Below are 17,110 nucleotides of genomic sequence, written 5' to 3'. Positions count from 1 at the left end.
AATGTTCCTCTGCACAAATATCAGATTTGGTGTAAGTGGCAAAAAAGCTTTATTTCCAACTGATAAAAGTGCATACTCTGCATGCGAGCTATTCCTTTCTTTTTTGATAGCTGGATGACAAGGGACCATTTTCTTATTCGTAATGCTTGTTCTTGTAACTTACAGGACAAGGGACAGTAAAAACAGTTACAGCGGTGACCTCTTCTACAGTGACGTCAGCACCAGCTACAACTGCACAGCTTAACAAAGCATTCTCGTTTTCTTCTGTGGGGTCTGTATGCACGTTAATTTTTCTTTGTAGTTGATGCTAAATATGAGTGTATCAGCTGTTAAAGCAAGCGTTACCTACAAGCTGCATTATACTGCGAAACGGCACCTGCACGTGGTCTCTTGGGGGGCAGCGGTTGTGCCTGAGTTCTTGGAAGACCTTCCTGTTTGTGGAAGCCGACTTGAGTGAGGTTGGCTGAAGCTCTGTGAGAATCTTAACACAATCTTGCATTGCTTTGCCATTTTTCAGACTGTAACTAATCGAGAGGAAGTAATGACTGGCTTTCTTTTTGGGTTTATCTGTAGTGGGCTATTGAACAAATCATACACTGTGTACGCTGGTATTTCTCATCGTCAGGTGATTGGAGATCAGCGCATTGTGACTGTGGTTAAAGCACACACTCATGGTCTTATGCACTGGCTCTGGGGGCACATTGCTACTTCCCATCGGGTCAGAGAACTTTTATCTTTTATGTTGTGATTAAGGAAGAGAAAAAAGAGGCAGAAATAGCTAGTTATAAACCTTGTTCTTTATTTAGTGAGCCGTAGCAGGAAAATCATCCCTGGCAAGTTGTGCAGAGGCATGTGAGAATGAGCTTCAGCTTTACAGTAGCAGGAGAAGAGGTTGAACACTGGAAGCTTCTGCTCCCAGAGAAGAAAAACAAACCTTGACATGGTCCTATTAACACTAGTCACCTCTGAAGGTGAATTCTAAGGAGAATGATGTTAGATTTTCTAATCTTGGGTGTACATACATGGCTTTCAAATGCTGGCAGATGTTAGAGTGACAGAAGTGCTGGAGTTCCCAATTAGGACTTGAAAACCGTGCTGGTGGTCAAACTTCCTGAATTACTTATTTTAGTACAAACTAACAAATTTCATATTTTGGCTTGAGAAGTAGTCTGTTCATTAGGGTGACCGGAGAGTCCTTCTGCCACCGTGGTGACTTCTGTCACATAACAAGAACACGAAGCAAGGCGCATTTTATGCATGTGTTGTTATTCTGAAATATCTCTCAGGGTTTGTTTTTTTTTCACAGATGGCAAAAATATTTCTCTATTTGAGGAGGAGGGATGACTCCTTAGAAATGATTGATTGATTACTTTGATTAGTTCTTCATGTTTACCTATCTAATACTCAAATTGATTTGCTTCATGATGTGGATAACATTAAGTATTTCAGAACACACATACTTTCAAATGGCTAGTTTTTCTGTCTCAGCCATTTCTCTGCAAGTGGATGTTACCTGAACACCTTGCAGTGCTCTTCAAAGGGCTAAAATTGTCCTTTTGAGAGATGGAAATTCAGATTCACAAAGCAAACAAACCCTGTCTTTGTCCCAGCGTGCAGTGCCTCAGTCTGAAAACCATATGCTAAACACGGTGCTGTTGTCAGCGATGTCTTAGTTACAGAGCGTTACTTCTGTATCAGCAGCTGGTCTTTGAGAATCGGAGAAAGCTTAAAAAGCCTCAGGGAATGAAGGTCTCTGGAGGAGCTCAGTGCTCATTATGAAAGATCACAGCATTTTTGCAAGATGAAATACTTATTGTGTGATATAGTCATGGAAAGTTTTAATTTCTGTCTTGCTATTGGGGATCTCCTTTTCGACATGTGGTAGTATCCAGTTATTCCCTTTTCTACATGCAGTATCTTTTACCTTCTAGCTGTCTTAAATAAATTCTCGTCACCATTGTGGCTCTCCCTAGTCTCCCACAAGCTATCAGGATTTGGTATGTGATATTCAGCTGCTGAGCTAAATGAGGAAGAAATATACAGGAGAAAGGAAAGAATATGAGAGGATGAGGAGTGGTCAAAAGAGCTTTGAACTCTGACTCTCTTTAACCATCTAGAAGCCTTGTCAGAGGGGAAACAAGTACAGCCCAGTTTGTGTGCTTGCATCTCACTGCCTGTTTTGTTGTTGGAGAAACTGTTCTTCTGCCTATGTACTTGACGTTGTGCAAGTCTACTGGACATCTGAGTCTTCAAATTGTGTTAGTCATGGGGTTGGAAGTTTCCACACTTTGAGCTAAAGTGTTATTCTTTCCTTTTCTCTTCTTAGGTCTGGATTTAATTTTGGCGTTGTCACATCAGCTGCTTCATCCCCAGCGCTGCCCAGCCTCTCTTCTTCACAAGGTTAGTTTGGAAGAATGTGCAAACATCTCTTCCCTGCTAAGAGAACTCTTACTCTTCCTAATTCGTGCGGTTCTTGGTTTATGTTGAATTTCTATTATTAAAATTGTGGTAGCTGCAATACCGTTATATATGTATGCTGGATTAATCCCTGTAATGCACAGAAATCTAGGCCACCTGCCTTTCAATTAGGAATAAGTGAAATGTTTGCTGCCAAGAACATCTAGGAGGTACTGGTTTATGAAAAGGGTGACGTCTGTAGTCATTTCCTCTGCTGTCTTTAATCTGTAGATTTTAAAGTTGCCGAGGTGGTCTGACACAGAAAGCTGTCATTAAGTGGAGTGAGCATTTAGTAATGAGAGGAGAACACTTGGGATGGCTTTGTGTTGCTTGTAAAATTGAGTTAACTATATAGGCTGCCTTTCCATTTCATAGGTAGATTGTATTTAACCAGTCTGGAAAAAGGGGACTTATACATCCGCTTTAATATTCTTGAAGTTTTCTGCCTCTGATTTCAATCTTGCGAAGGAGATTGTATGGTCAAAACCTCACCTCCAGTGTTATTGGTTGCTCTAATAAGAGGTATCACCTCTTCTTACAAATCTTGGCTTGCTTAAATCCTTAGACCATCACAGCCACAGCAATGCTACTAATATTCTGTTGATGTTAAGCAGAGAGAACTTGGCTTACAACCTGAAAATTCAGTTAACCTAAAAGCTTAGGTAAATAACACTGATTAAAGGAGGAGTGGGAGGTGCAGGAGACAGACTTGTAAACCGTGGAGTTGTGTGAGGACAGTTAACTTTGTGCTTCTCTGTGGAATGGCAGGAGCATCTTTGCCTCTGTTAGCTGGAGATGAAGAACAACAGAAGGAATTTCAGTGCCTAGGGAAGAAACAAATGCTACATTACTCAGTGTCAGTTACTAATATATTTAAATACACTTAATATACTTACAGGGTAAAAAACCAAGGATAATACCAGCTGTGCTAAGAAGCTTTTGCTCTTTATTATTTGATCTCCATACAGATTTCCTGTACCTTGTCCAAGTCAACCCATAATCCAAACACCAGTGCCATGTCTTCAAGTCAGAATTTGTGTTCTTTAGGGCTCAGAAATGGATAATCAAATGATACTGGTCCAGTCTCCCTTAACCCTTCAGCAGTGTACCTTATAAATGGAGTTGCTTTGGCAATTACATTTGAGATCTTTTCTCCTGTCTTTCAAAGCTGAAACCAGGCCACATAGAATGTGGTCGGTGGTCTATAGTTGAAATTATAAAGAAAGATTTGATTCTGGAGAAGACTTTTCACCTGCCACAAAGTCTTTTTATGACCCAAACTCTGTTTTGAGCCATTGGTTTAAACGGAGTTCTCTAGTGCCAGGAATTGTTTAGCTGAAACAAGTAAGGAGTGGTGAAAATGGTGTTAATAGCGAATGGTCTTTAAAGTTTTTATCTGTTGAATAAGAGATAGGAGCCCACGGCTGAAACTGTACTCGAGAAGGATGGTTAAGTGGAGACTGTGACATGAAAGCAACATTGTTTGTCACAGGAAGCCTGTCTGTAAAGTCTTCAAATGTCACCGTCTCCTGAATGCGCATGGAAGTGGCAGTTACTGGTGGTTAGAGGCTTCATGGTTTTGAGGCAAGAGTACTGTCTCTAACAATCTGTGAAGCGCCAAAGCATGCTATTGTTGTAAGATAGATAAATGAGCTTTACATACTGTAAATAGATTTGTAACTTCTGTCTCTCTTACTGACAGCCACTGCTAAAGAGTCTGCTCAGCCTGATTCATTTTCGCTTGCTGGGGGTACCAAATTTGGAGTAGTCCCTGAGAGCTCTTTTGCTTTTGGGTCCCTCAAGCCAGCGAGTGCTCCGGGAGCCTTAGTAGCAAGTAGCTCCTCAGCAGATGGCACCCAGTCAAGCAAACCTACGGCAACATCATCATCTGCTCCCACCACAGCCTCTGGCAAGCTGGATATCCCTTCATCTAAACCAGGAGATCACTTGTTTCAGAGCAATCTAGCTGGGGAAACTCTTGGGAGCTTCTCAGGACTACGGGTTGGTCAAGTAGATGATAATGCCAAAGCCACACCTAAAGCACCATCTACCAGTGTTGCCGGAGCACAGTCAACTAAAACATCTACAATACCTTTTGGGTTTACTTTTGGTACTCCCCTGTCATTAGGAAAAGCTGGAGAATCTGCTTCAACGTCGGCCACATCAGCTGGCACAGCATCCCTGTCTGTCAGCACCAGTACCACAGGCAGTCTCTTTGGCAACGTCCAGATAACCAGCACAGTGTCTTCAGGGGTGTTTAATCTTGGAGGCTCTAGTGGCAGCAAACCCACCTTTTCATTTGGTATTCAGCAAGCAAACAGTACGAGCACATCCGCCTCTACCCCTTCTACTGTTTCTGCTTCCACATCTCTCTCATTTGGAAGTTTCTTGAGTTCATCACAAACTGCCGTCACTGCTGCAACTACTAATAAGAGTGCAGGGGATGCCAAATTATCATCTGTGTCAGAAAAGCCATTGGAAAATGAAGCTGCAGCAGCTGGGTCTTCACCTCCAGTAGCACAGTCACCACAGCCACAGATACAGCTTTCCGAGTCTGTTAAAGAACCCGCTTTGCCCCAGGCCACAACTGGAAACACTGTTTCTGTGGCCTCTGGTACCACATTGGCGGCACCTCCCACTGATGCTGTTGCTACTTCTGCCTCCACAAGTGATTTGAAGGCACTAGTGCCTCCTGCTGTCTCTGCATCTGCCCCACCAGATCAGAACATCTCAGTGACAACCTCTACAACAAACATCGCCTCTCCTGCAGAAGCAACAAGTGTGTTGGCTGCTACCTCTGACATTACTACATGTGTTCAAAGCCCAGCTGTTGGTGCCTCTGTATTTGCCCCCACTTCTGCGAGTTCCTCGGTGTTCTCTCAGCCTCCAAGTTCCAGCAATTCTGGCTCAGCGTTTAGTCAGCCTACTGGTGATACAGCTGCCACTCCGTCCACCCCACCCGTTTTTGGACAACCACCAGCAGGTACCGCTGCATCCTCTCCATTTGGGCAACTCGCCACCAGTACCTTGTCCACTGCAACCGCCACCACGCAGGCTGCCACCTCAGGTTTCGGTACTTCTGTTTTTGGCACCACCACTACCGGGGGCTTTGGTCAGCCAGCCTTTGGACAAGCACCCACCTTTGGGCAACCAGCAAGCAGTACTTCAAGTGGTTTTACTTTTAGCCAGTCTGGTTTTGGGACAATGCCAGCTTTTGGCCAGCCAGCGGCTTCCACGGCAGCCTCAAGCAGTGGTAATGTTTTTGGAGCACCAGCTAGCACCAACAGCACCGGCTCCTTTTCCTTCGGACAGCCGTCTGCCAGCACTGGAGGTGGATTGTTTGGACAAAGCAGCCCTCCAGTGTTTGGGCAGAACACTGGCTTTGGGCAAGGGGGATCTGTTTTTGGTAGCGCTGCCGCTGTTACTACTACAACATCATCTGCTGGGTTCAGCTTCTGCCAAGCTTCAGGTAAGAAGAAGCTTCAGGGGATGTGATATCCCAGCGGTTCTGTCTGGCTGGAATACAGAGAGCAGGCCATCCCTGGGGAAAGCAGGATGGGTTTTAATGCCTTTTTTTCTTTTCTGTATGACACTTAATGTTTTTTGGATTGAGTTGGGTTTTGGTTTTCAGTTATGAAGAATAGGAGCTGCCGTGTGTGTGAGCGCGAGGCTAATGTTGGAGACGAAGAAGTTTTGCTCTGCACCAGTAGACCTCGACGTAGCCTTTTCAATTCAGGCTTGCATTGATTTTATGCTTCCAAGTCCACCTTGATGTAATTTTTGGTTACATATTGTCCTGCTTGTTGCACAATAGGTGGGTTGGATTGAGCACAGTAAGAAAGATCTCAAATTAGGATATTGTTGTAAATCATTGCACTGAGGTCTCAGAGCAGCTCTGAGGCTGTAATTAAGGCAATGAGTACAGGTGCAGCGTTTCCTTCAGCGGGCTGCTTTGAGTACGTGCAGCAGAGGATTTATAGCCAGGTATAGTATTCTTTCATGATCTGAGATGGCAAAATCCATTAAACCCTCAAAGTGGTGGGTTAGCAATGAATTAATCTGTTAAATCCGATTTTGCATTTGGAAACATCTGAAAATCAAATATAGTGGTAACATGGCCATCAGCTGCCAATCTAAACAGCTAAATTGAATACTTCACAGATCAAACCTTCTCTGCCAGCCTTCTTTTGTTCTCCACATTGCTGCAATATATTGTTGGTTTTTTCCAAAGCTTTATCTGTACAATCTTCAGTGATCTCCCAAGGAAAATTGAAAAGTACATAGTAATAATAGCGAACGTGTATTTCCAAGGAAGAAAAACTAATTAGGCTTATTTAATTAAAAATGATGGCACTGTAGGCAAATTGCTTGCTCATTTTTAACTACAGTAACAGTGAACGGTTAAATTGAGGGAAGTGAACTCTGCTTGAGAAGGGTGTTCCTAATTATAGAAATGCAAGTTTTATTACAAAATGCACATTTAAGTGAACTGGGAAATGGAATGGGGAGTTCTTTTTTTAATCAAAACATTTCATTATCTATAACGGGAATCTTTAGGTAACAAAGCTCAGATCATCCCTACTCAAGGGAAATCAGAATGGTACAGCGCTTGTTCATGACTTGCTAACAATATAAGAAAATCGGATTTCTGTTACCATTGCTCTAAGAATGCTGCAAGTCATGAACAATCCCACAAGCGAAAAAGCCTTTTATTTTCTGCTTGTTTTTAAGTTGGCTGAAGAGAAAAGGAGAATGACTTTCAGATAAACTTTCAATGGAATTTATTATTTGTGTGTTGGCACATACTTTTACATTTGTCCAACCAAGATACATTTGGTAACATCATTTGTATCCTCTTGTTTTGGCATGGGAGGGCTGTCCTTTCCCTGTTCTAGACTAACGTCACCTCCTTGAATTGTCTTCTACCCTAGTAATAGTCCTGGTGGTTTATTTTCCTTTCCTTTTCTTGGCAGGTTTTGGTTCTAGTAACACAGGTTCTGTGTTTGGGCAAGCAGCTAATACTGGAGGCACTGTCTTTGGCCAGGCAAGTATTTATTGCTTTTATAGAAACAAGAGGCTGCTGTATACAGTGGAATTGTCTAAGGTTCCCTACCTATTGCAGAAAAGAGATACAATTTGACATGCTCAGTAAAAAGCATCCCAGTTTGTTCCCGAGAGATTTGCTATTGCAGTGGGCAGCGAAGCAGCGTCTGCATGAATGTTTTCTAAGGGGCGTGGAGAGACAGACATTTTATCACATGCAAGATAGAGAGCCATCTGCCTCTCTTCCATGCTAAGTGGGAAGAGGACAATGTAGGGCAAGTTTCTTTATTCTGTACCGTAGGTGAGGTTTAAGCCTTTGATTGCATTACGTGTTGGAAGGTAATTGCTTGCTGGTTCCTCAGCCCCTTCGTACACTGAAGGAATAGACCAGATAGAAAAATCAGCCTTGGGGAAATGTGCTACTTTGACTTCTTCTAAATCTTCTTTTTGTCCATTTTGTGTTCTAGCAGCCATCTTCTTCTAGTGGAGGCTTGTTTGGATCTGGAAGTGGTGGGAGAGGTTTCTTCAGTGGTTTGGGAGGAAAGCCAAGTCAGGATGCAGCTAGTAAGAATCCTTTCAGTTCCTCCAGTGGAGGATTTGGATCTGCAGCTTCTCAGAGTAAGTGAACAGAAATCACAGCACATTTCTTATTCTTGATTTGTGATCCCATGTGCTCTTCTGCTGTAGTTGTCTTTGGGTAAATTCTATGTTAACATGAAAGGCTTCTGGGGTAACAGAGACAGAGTATGCATGTAATGCACGATGTGTAACCTGGAATTTTTCTTTTAGGTTTATGGAAAACAAGTAGGGAAGGTGTTGAAACAAATGATGCAAGTAGTGTGAAGAAAATCTGTATTCTATAGGAAATTCTTTGCCAAATGCTGGTTTAAAATGGAATGTTCTGAAAGATTCTGACTTGGTTGAAAGTTAGAAAGTGTTAATTATTTCTCATCTGCCCTAACACTGTAAATACTGTTAAGAATGCCATGCTCAAGTGAAACCAAGTTAGCAAGTGCATGATGGATAGCAGCTTCTTCAGCTTTGTCCTAGAAATGGATGTCTTTGTTCAGCACATGGAAGAAATTTTATCAGAATTTGCTGTAATATATGGATAAGCTCTCAGTCATTTTTCATATTTAGAAGGAGATGTGGTTTTTTTTTTTTTGGTCACATGGACATAGGAAAGAAAACTATGTTCAGTGGTTCCTTTTGTCAAGTTTTATCCAGCTTTGATAGGCCAGGTGGGTCTCTCACTGATAAACTCTTACAAGCGTTATGAAAGCTGTGTTGGTGAGAGAAATTTTGTTAAAGCCCTCTTTGGAACGAGGGACTTGGCACTTGTCCTGCCATTATTAACTAAAAGGCATTACTCTGCCTGTGTATCTTCGCTAAATCAGCCTGCATAATAGATGCTAAACCTGCCCTCGCACATGTTGCTTCTTGCCCAGCCAACCAACCTAACAAAAGGAGGCATGAAAAGTAGTTAAGAATATATTAATGCTGCTCCCGGGTTCCTTTGTGCCATGGACTTTAAGGGACTATTAGAATTTTTTTTTCTAGAAGCTGTAAGGGATTTAACTGTAAATGGAAGAATCAGTCACTGTCTATTAGTGGCTGTCTTTAGGGCTGGGGAAGTAAAAGAGGTTTCCCTTTTTTGTTATCCAGTTTATGAAGGGTAACATAGAATACTGTCTGTTGTGAGCTTCATGACTATTCTTCATCTCCCCAGATTCTTCTAGCTTATTTGGGAACAGTGGAGCAAAGACCTTTGGATTTGGCAGCTCATCTTTTGGAGAGCAGAAGCCTACAGGTACTTTCAGCTCTGGCGGTGGAAGCGTGGCATCGCAAGGCTTTGGGTTCTCCAGTCCAAACAAAGCAGGTACTTTGTTAACCCACCCACTATGAACACTTACGCTTATCTATGAGATATTTAGTAGAAGAGTCTTCTACCATTTAATTGTCTGCAGCCTGGACTCAGCACATGTACAAGATTCACCTCTGAGCAATAAATAGATAATGGCTTAGTGAATGGGACTTCAGCTGGTGGATTCAAGGCAGAGATTTACAATCTCTTATGCAGAAAAGTATCCAATAAACTACATTTTCAAGTGCTCATTCCAGAAATTCCCTTTGCAGTTTAAGAGCAGAGAACTATGTGAATTAGTTCTGGCCTTATGTACCATAAAATGAAGAGTAGAGAATATGGAACGGAATAATTTTTTCCTATTTTAGATGCTTCATTGGAATATTATCTAACAGGCTTCACTCTGGGTTTTGTAACCCTTTTGTCTCCATTTCTTCATGTCGGTGAATGCACAGGTGTCTACAGTGGGAAAGCTTCCTCATAAAATTCATATCAGACATGCCTTAGGCTCTTATCTTTTGAAATCAGTCTGACCTGTCATCATCACTTTATTCTGTGGTTGAGGTGTTGTTCTCTGTTGATTGAGTTAATTGAATCAAATATTGGTAGTTTCACAAAATCCCCTTGGTTTTTTTTACTGTCATCTGCCCAAAGATCCAGCCACAAAAGTAGTGGTGACTGCCATGTGTTCGTTAGAACTGAATGGCCAGTCGTTTTGTTGATTACCAGGCAAAAATGGAGACCATTCAAACAGAGCAAAGCTTTTCTCCTTTATCCTCAGACCATTCTTGCAGTCAACGCTGATGAAGATTGGTGTTCTGCTCCAAGTGTGTCTCCTGAAGCTCCATCCCTCAGGGAAGTGGGAGAGGCTTGGTCATTCTTGAAGTTGTCTTGAGACAATGGTGCTCAAGAACCACCACTGGAGAAGCAGTACTTTGAGAAGAAGGACTTTGCTTTGACAGGAGCTGTGCTTTTATGTTCATGAAGCGGCTGAGAGCATAATGATGCTGCTGTCAGATCCAGCAGCCATTTGTAGGGTGTCTCTTGAGTATGGCATTCTGCCTGAGAGTGAACTGAGTTCATCTCAGGCATACTTCTCATCTGTTATTTTTGCTAGAGGAGGAGAAGGACATTGCAGAATGAAGTTGTTCTTTTATTCACCCAGTGACTCTTCCATTGCTTTTGATTGTTTTGGTCTCAAAATTCTTCTTGGAATGGGTTTTTCAAGAGATTTCTGCAGAAGGCACGTCCGCTTCCTCAGATCCATCCCTCCTGTGGTTATACTGAAATGAATGATGTGTCTTCATCTCCCAGCTGCAGTGCAGGGGTTTACTTGATTTGAATCCTATTTGTCCTGGTTTCACTTTGTCTTCTCCACTATTTGTTAATGTGTATTGCAAAAGAGAGAGTATGCTGAGCAAAGCTTCAGCCCCTGTGATAAATGCTCTTACTTCCTCGACACAGAGGTAACAAGATAGCTGATCTGTGTTTAAATAATTCAGGCCTAGCATTTATTTTTTCCAGACCTTTTGTGTTTACAGCCAAACAGTATCCCATTACCTTGACAGGGACTGGAATTTCACCCAGGGTATTAAAATGTGTGGTGGTATCCCAGTGCTCATCCCTAGTCAGACAAAAGGGCAGATGTCCTTCACGTTCCACAGTGTCAATTAAAAGCAGGCCAATAATATCTGTGGATGAACATCGAATAAAATAATCTGGGTAGAAGTCCATTCAGAGCTGCAGAAGGCAGCTGAGGCCTGAACAGATACTGCCAAGAGCAGAGTTCAGTTCTCAGTTCCCTGCAGGAATTGTGCAGTTCCACTGACCTGGCATTTAATCATTGCATCTTAGTTTCCCCCACTTCAACCAGGATTAGGTAATACACTGTCTACCAAATCTTTTTTCTTCTCTGGAGCACCTCAAAACCAAGCTTGACTCTCTGATTTTAAGAGCTGAGGCAGACTTGCCCGTTGTATTGTGGAGGAGTTCTAGTTTAAGAACTTGTGTGCATCAAGTTCTGTCCTCAGGACACTTGTATCTGTAGATTAGGAGCCAGGATAAAACACCTCAACTTCATGAACATTTGCTGTTCTTTGCAGGTGACTTTTCATTCTGCGCTGTTATATGCAGTTCCTTTGGATAGGACCTTGTTTAAATGGCGATGAGCAGAGTTTTAGTTTAGAACTGACTGCATAGGCTAAGCTTTTTTTCTGATAACAAAAGCATCAGTTTATCCCCTGCTGTGGGTATTTTTGTTGTAATTTGATTATTGTGCATGCTTCCTATCTCACAGCTTAGATAGATACTGGTCTTTTTTGTATAAAGCACGTAGAGATTCCTTCACTGTGTGCAAGCATGAACCATATATTATGGCCTTTTAGTACAGCTCTGGGGATTGCGTTGATCTTAGGCTCAAATCACCCAGAATGTGATTTTCTTCTGGTTAGTCTCTTAATTCAGTGGTAGCTTTTCATCCTTATCTTTTATAACAACAGTCCTATCAGTTTGAAAGCTTTGTCGCAGTTAGTTTTTTAAATAATGCTGTGTCCATATAAGATGAACAGTCCCATTATGAAGATTGTCTACTTGGAAATCTAGGTTTTGGTTTCTCTTTCTTTTTATTGTTTATGTGATGTTCTTGTCCCTTTTTTTGCCTCTGTTTTGCTCAGGTGGCTTCGGTGCTGCTCCAGTGTTTGGCAGCCCTCCCACTTTCGGGGGATCCCCTGGGTTCGGAGGGGTGCCAGCATTCGGTTCAGCCCCAACCTTTTCAAGTCCTCTGGGCTCAACGGGAGGCAAAGTGTTCGGCGAAGGTACAGCAGCAGCCAGCGCTGGAGGATTTGGGTAAGACAACTGTGGTCCGGGGTTTGGGAAAGCAATATTCTTGCATGACACAAACTAGAACGCAGATATAACTGAGCATAAATGTAAAGAATGTGTTCTGTGACTGATTGTAAGCGCCGAGTGTCCTTGCTTGGTTGCATGGTTGTTTTTTTTAAAAAAAAAAGAAAAAAGAGAAGAAAAAACAATAAACCGAAGTCTTTAACCCCAGAGGAAAGAATGAGTGTGATCCAATTTTAATGCTGAGATTGGGGTCGGGGGGAAATGTGAGTCATCTTGCAAGAGTCTAAGGGAATGTGGGAATGCAGGAGTATTTTCTGTGTGTACATTTAATAAGTTCAAATCTGGACCTACAAACCAGGCCTAGCAAAGAACACAATAAATATAATCATCTGTGACTCTGTCTAGCCACCTTACCTGCTTGTCAAATTTGGGCTAGAAATACTAATGAGAATTCAGTCTGTTTTTTCACCTTCTGGGGAGGAGGAGGTGCTTGTAACAGCCTGTGCTCCTGGAGTGCTTAATGTTTATCCCACACTGATTGTTTTTACCTGTTTCCTTACCCCTTAAGCCTGTGCTTGGCACCAGAGTACACAGCACTTTATTCCTTATTTTATTTGGCAAATGCAGAATTTCAGACTTTGCGAAGCAGCTTCTGCAAAAGTCAGCAAATGTGCTTCTTCAGCATCACACCACCAACTCTCCTTCATACCCTCTGGTTGTATTCAGACTAAAGAGACCCAATTAAAAAAAGGAAAAATTCCAGTGAAAAAAGGAAACTGGATATCTTCCTGATCTTAGTGTTTAAATATTTCACAAGTGTTTACCTTTAGTTTTAGGAGGAACTGTCTTTACATAAGGCACATAATGCATCCAGGAGTGTAACTTGTGAATTCCCCATGAGGTAAGGTGGATATCCAACTGCCAGGAGGCCCCTGAGCAAAAAGGAGCCTTCAGTTAGGTTCTGCTACGTCCTGGACTCTGATGCCACAAACTGGAGAATCCCTTTGGAAAAGGTTAAAATAGAGGCCACTTAATTAAATTCCCGCAAAGAAGGATGTGCTTGTAGTGATGACTTAGCTTCAATTCGATGAATATTTTGTTCAGTTCCAACTTTCAGCCATTGTGCTGCAGGATTTTGTCCTGAAACTGGATGCACTCAGTGAAAATGTTGGAAGCTTAAAGATAAGATGGGATTCAGAACAAGCAGCGTGGTGGTGCAGACAGAGGGCTTGCGTATGGAGTCTGGAGTCTCAGGAAAGATAATTCAGTGGGAAATTCTGAGAGTTTCTTCTCTATTAGAGAGGTGCAGACTTAGTCTGATATTTTTAGAGTTGCCTAAGAAATTGGGGGTTGATTTTAAAAACTTTAAAATAGTGTGCAAAATTCCCAGGCAGCTTTACGAAACTCCAAATCTCACCGCAACGTTTTGAGCAGTAGTTTAATTCTGCACTGTAATGTAGCATCTTTGCAAGACTTCCTTTGTGTCTTTCTCTGGAAGTGAAACTTTGAAAATCCCAGTTGCAGAGAAGTTACTTGCCAGTCTGTTGTGTGGTATTAGCTGCAAGGTCCTGAGAACACCCTACTAACCTAAATGGGTGTGATTCATTGCTGCTTCAATTCTGAAAAATCTGCATCACGTGATAGATAATGTGGGTATCACGAATAGAAGCCACTATACTTCTTGAAAGTCTGCAATTCAGATTGCTTATAAGCAAATATTGTTTTGCTTTCACAAACTAACCTCAGGTGCCCTCAATTCTGTTTTGTATAGGAGCTTTACAAAGGACCTGAATATCTGGGCAAGATAGGTTTGATTAAATTGTTTCCAGGCAATAACTGTATCCCGTGGCTCTTACATCTTTAAAAAACCCCTGTCTATAGTTTAAGCTGTTTCTCTGCTCATGCTGCTTAGCATTTTTCAACAGGTGCATTCTTGTAGTTGCAACTGAAAGAAGCCGTTTGAACCACAGATTTCCTTGTCACTATTTTTGCCTCTGCTCCCTTTCACCGGGTAGACACGATTTGTGTGTTTGCTGGCATAGTCCAGAGGAGGTGGAGCACTGTACAAACCCCTTATTCCCAAACACATCACTGCATCCGGCCACTTTGAAAAGAGAACTACAAAACCTGTCCTGCCCTTGCTGAGAAAACCGCGTTTGTGGTTCTGAGCTGAAGTTGTCTGCGAGGTACATGGGTCAGGAGCCAAACCAGAGGCACAGGGGGGGTCATTAACAGGGCCAAAGACACAAAGTCACTGAACTGCCCGTTTTATCTAATACTGCGTATGGAAGTCTTGGGTACAGTTGACAGTGTCTGGGGTAGAAGAGGTGATGTCCTTTACCAGATGAATTGCTTGTCACACTGCTACAAGGGTTGTCTTTTATCTGGAGAGATATGTTTTGATGTGGGTTTTGTTGTTTTATTTTTAAAGTCTACTAGATCTGGGTGGATGGAGAGGTGGGTTAACGTGCTGTCAGTTCATATTTTAAGCCAGAAATGACAGGAGTGAGTGTGTGAGGCACAGCTTTGCAAGGCTGGCACACAGTTTGACTGGGCCAAGCATCTGCTCAGGGCTGGTGCTGGGTCAGTACTGATAGCATTGTGCACTTGCAGAGCTTTAGTAGAGCTTGTAATTTTAAAATGTGCCTGCATTTTGCCCGGTTTAAGTCAGAGAAACACCTAAAGCTTCTTTCCTGAGCAGACCTCTTACATTCAGAACTGGCAGAAGTGTATAGGGGAAGCAGAGAACTGTGATGCATTCCACGGTCTCTTTAGTGTTTCATGCTGATAGCTCTACAATGCCTGGATGGAGGAGGTGGAAAAAGGAGACCTATTTCCATATATATAAATGTATTTCTTATTTCAGTCCCCAAAAGCAATTAGGGAAGTAATCCAAAAGTGGTCATGAGAAGCGCCGGGTAGGTGCAGATCTTTAGGAAAGTCCTGGGACTGTGTGTGGTTAAAAATGGGCTGAGGAGAGAAAGGAATCGAGAGCTCGGAATGGTTTGTGGGCAGTGGGCAAGGTACCATCTGAAAGTTGGGAGTCTGAGTTCTGTGTCTGGGCTCTGTTTTGTGCTCTGGCCACGAGCAGTTCCTACCAAGGCCTTGCTTCCTGCCCTTTCTGCGAAATGAAACAATGCCGTGCTGCTGAGCTTAAAGGCTGAAAACCACACAAAGGAGTGAACTAACATTTTCGGTTTGATGGCTGGAGTTGGTATTTCCAACCACTTAAGAATGGGAGCTGACCAGATACTTGTACATATAATAGTCTTTCCCAAACCTGAAAATCCATTTCCAAAATGAACAGTTATAATTATTCATATCAGTTGGTCTTGCTCTTTTGATGTATACTCGTTTAAGGAGTGCACTGTTACCATTGTGGGTATGGGGACAAACTTCCAGTGGGGACAAACTTCCAGTGTAAGTGAGAATGTGCTTGCAAACACAAATTTTCTCTTTATACTGGCAGGTTTGGTGGTACCAGTAACAATACGGCATCATTTGGCACACTAGCAAATCAAAATACCCCAACATTTGGGTCACTGTCACAACAGGGTACCAGTTTCGGCACACAAGGCAGTGGATTCTCGGCTTTTGGGACTACTGGAGGAGGTAGGAGAAGCTAAAATCTCATGAACCTAATGGGCCCCATGTCTCCAGTTTTCACTGGAACTCAGTTGTGACTCCAGTTCCCTGTCAGAAATCTGCTACAGGGAAGCCAACGTGGCCTGGAGAATTGAGCTGCAGGGTGACGTGTAGCATCTTTTCAGACTTCAGCTCATAATTCCATCACTGATTTGCTGTGTGGCATGTCAATGAATCAGTTGTCTTCTGCACACCTCCTCAAATTATTGCCTTTCACTGCTTTTTGTGGAGTTATTCTTTCTTAAGGGAAAATATTGAGAAATAACGAGTATCTCTTCAGCACCCTGTGCATGGAGGATCTATATATAAGTACTTAGCGGCAAAACAATACACACTGCAAAATTGAGCTGGAGTGCCAATAGCCACGTTTATATCTGATGTAATTCAATGAAGCTGCCGTGATTTACACAGGGCTGAGAACAGAGCCTTTTAGAGAGGGTATATTCGCTGTTGGCCTGCCCGTCACCACTGCCTCACATTAGACGTGAACTCCATCTTCGGAAAGCAGCCCTCTCTTTTATAGAGAGGTGAATAAACCAGGCACGTTGTGTGCTGTTACTGCTAACGAACGGACCTAGCTGATTAGCAGTGAAAGCAAAGCCCTCTTAGGAACCAAGGCAAGTCATTTTTCCTCTAGATGGAGATTTGACTTTCATTGTTTGCCCAGCTCTCTTTCCCTAGCCTAAGGCAGGAAAGAAATATTTTTTCCAGGCTCTGTGGGAGGGGACATATATTACAAATCTTACGCATTTCTGTTACCTTCTAACAATTGATTCTCTTATCTTGCATTTGTTTCAGGGTTTGGTTTTGGATCATCTAACACGTAAGTAGCATTTTATGACTAACTCTATTATAAATACAAATAGAACCAGAATAGAAGAGTTTAATGGTTTACAAGAGTGAGTGTTGAAAGTAGCAATAACATACTGGTTCTGATTTTGTTTTTAGTGGCACTGCATAGAGCTCCCAGTCCGGGCTCTGAATGTGTGCTTTCCAGTGAGGTTAATCTTGGATACAGGAGAGGATTTTCAGTTAGATCATGCTCTTTCTCCACCTCTCGGGCACATAATGTGTGTGCTCAAGCTGTGTGTGTGAATCAAGTATCTATTCTATTTATCGAGTTGAAATAAGGAATGAAATAAATGGATACTTTTCTGGCTGAATTGAGATGATGATGATTAAAAGACAGGGCAAAGAGCTGAGGTTAACTCTGTCATCCGCTCTGCTTCTGGCTTGCTGGATTACTTTTAGCAAGTT

The 17,110-nt window shown here is 42.4% G+C and overlaps 1 protein-coding gene across 2 annotated transcripts in view; it reads left to right on the top strand.

Annotated features, from left to right (window-relative positions):
* NUP214 (nucleoporin 214) overlaps positions 1 to 17,110 on the top strand; it is a 43,702-nt gene that overhangs the window by 25,220 nt on the left and 1,372 nt on the right. The window contains exons 27-35 of one of the 2 annotated variants that reach the window (XM_054084300.1): positions 166 to 271; positions 2,327 to 2,400; positions 4,160 to 5,926; positions 7,431 to 7,501; positions 7,971 to 8,118; positions 9,230 to 9,379; positions 12,037 to 12,208; positions 15,678 to 15,820; positions 16,652 to 16,676. In XM_054084300.1, the coding sequence (XP_053940275.1) occupies positions 166 to 271; positions 2,327 to 2,400; positions 4,160 to 5,926; positions 7,431 to 7,501; positions 7,971 to 8,118; positions 9,230 to 9,379; positions 12,037 to 12,208; positions 15,678 to 15,820; positions 16,652 to 16,676 (2,656 nt within the window). Of the gene's footprint in view, positions 1 to 165; positions 272 to 2,326; positions 2,401 to 4,159; positions 5,927 to 7,430; positions 7,502 to 7,967; positions 8,119 to 9,229; positions 9,380 to 12,036; positions 12,209 to 15,677; positions 15,821 to 16,651; positions 16,677 to 17,110 lie in introns of both variants that reach the window. The other variant, XM_054084299.1, reaches the window with a different exon arrangement.

The sequence above is a fragment of the Cuculus canorus genome, chromosome 19 (assembly GCF_017976375.1).
Source record: "Cuculus canorus isolate bCucCan1 chromosome 19, bCucCan1.pri, whole genome shotgun sequence".
NCBI classification, from domain to species: Eukaryota; Metazoa; Chordata; class Aves; order Cuculiformes; family Cuculidae; genus Cuculus; species Cuculus canorus.
The sequence above is the reverse complement of the archived record's forward strand: the minus strand, read 5'-3'. Positions and strand labels throughout refer to the sequence as shown.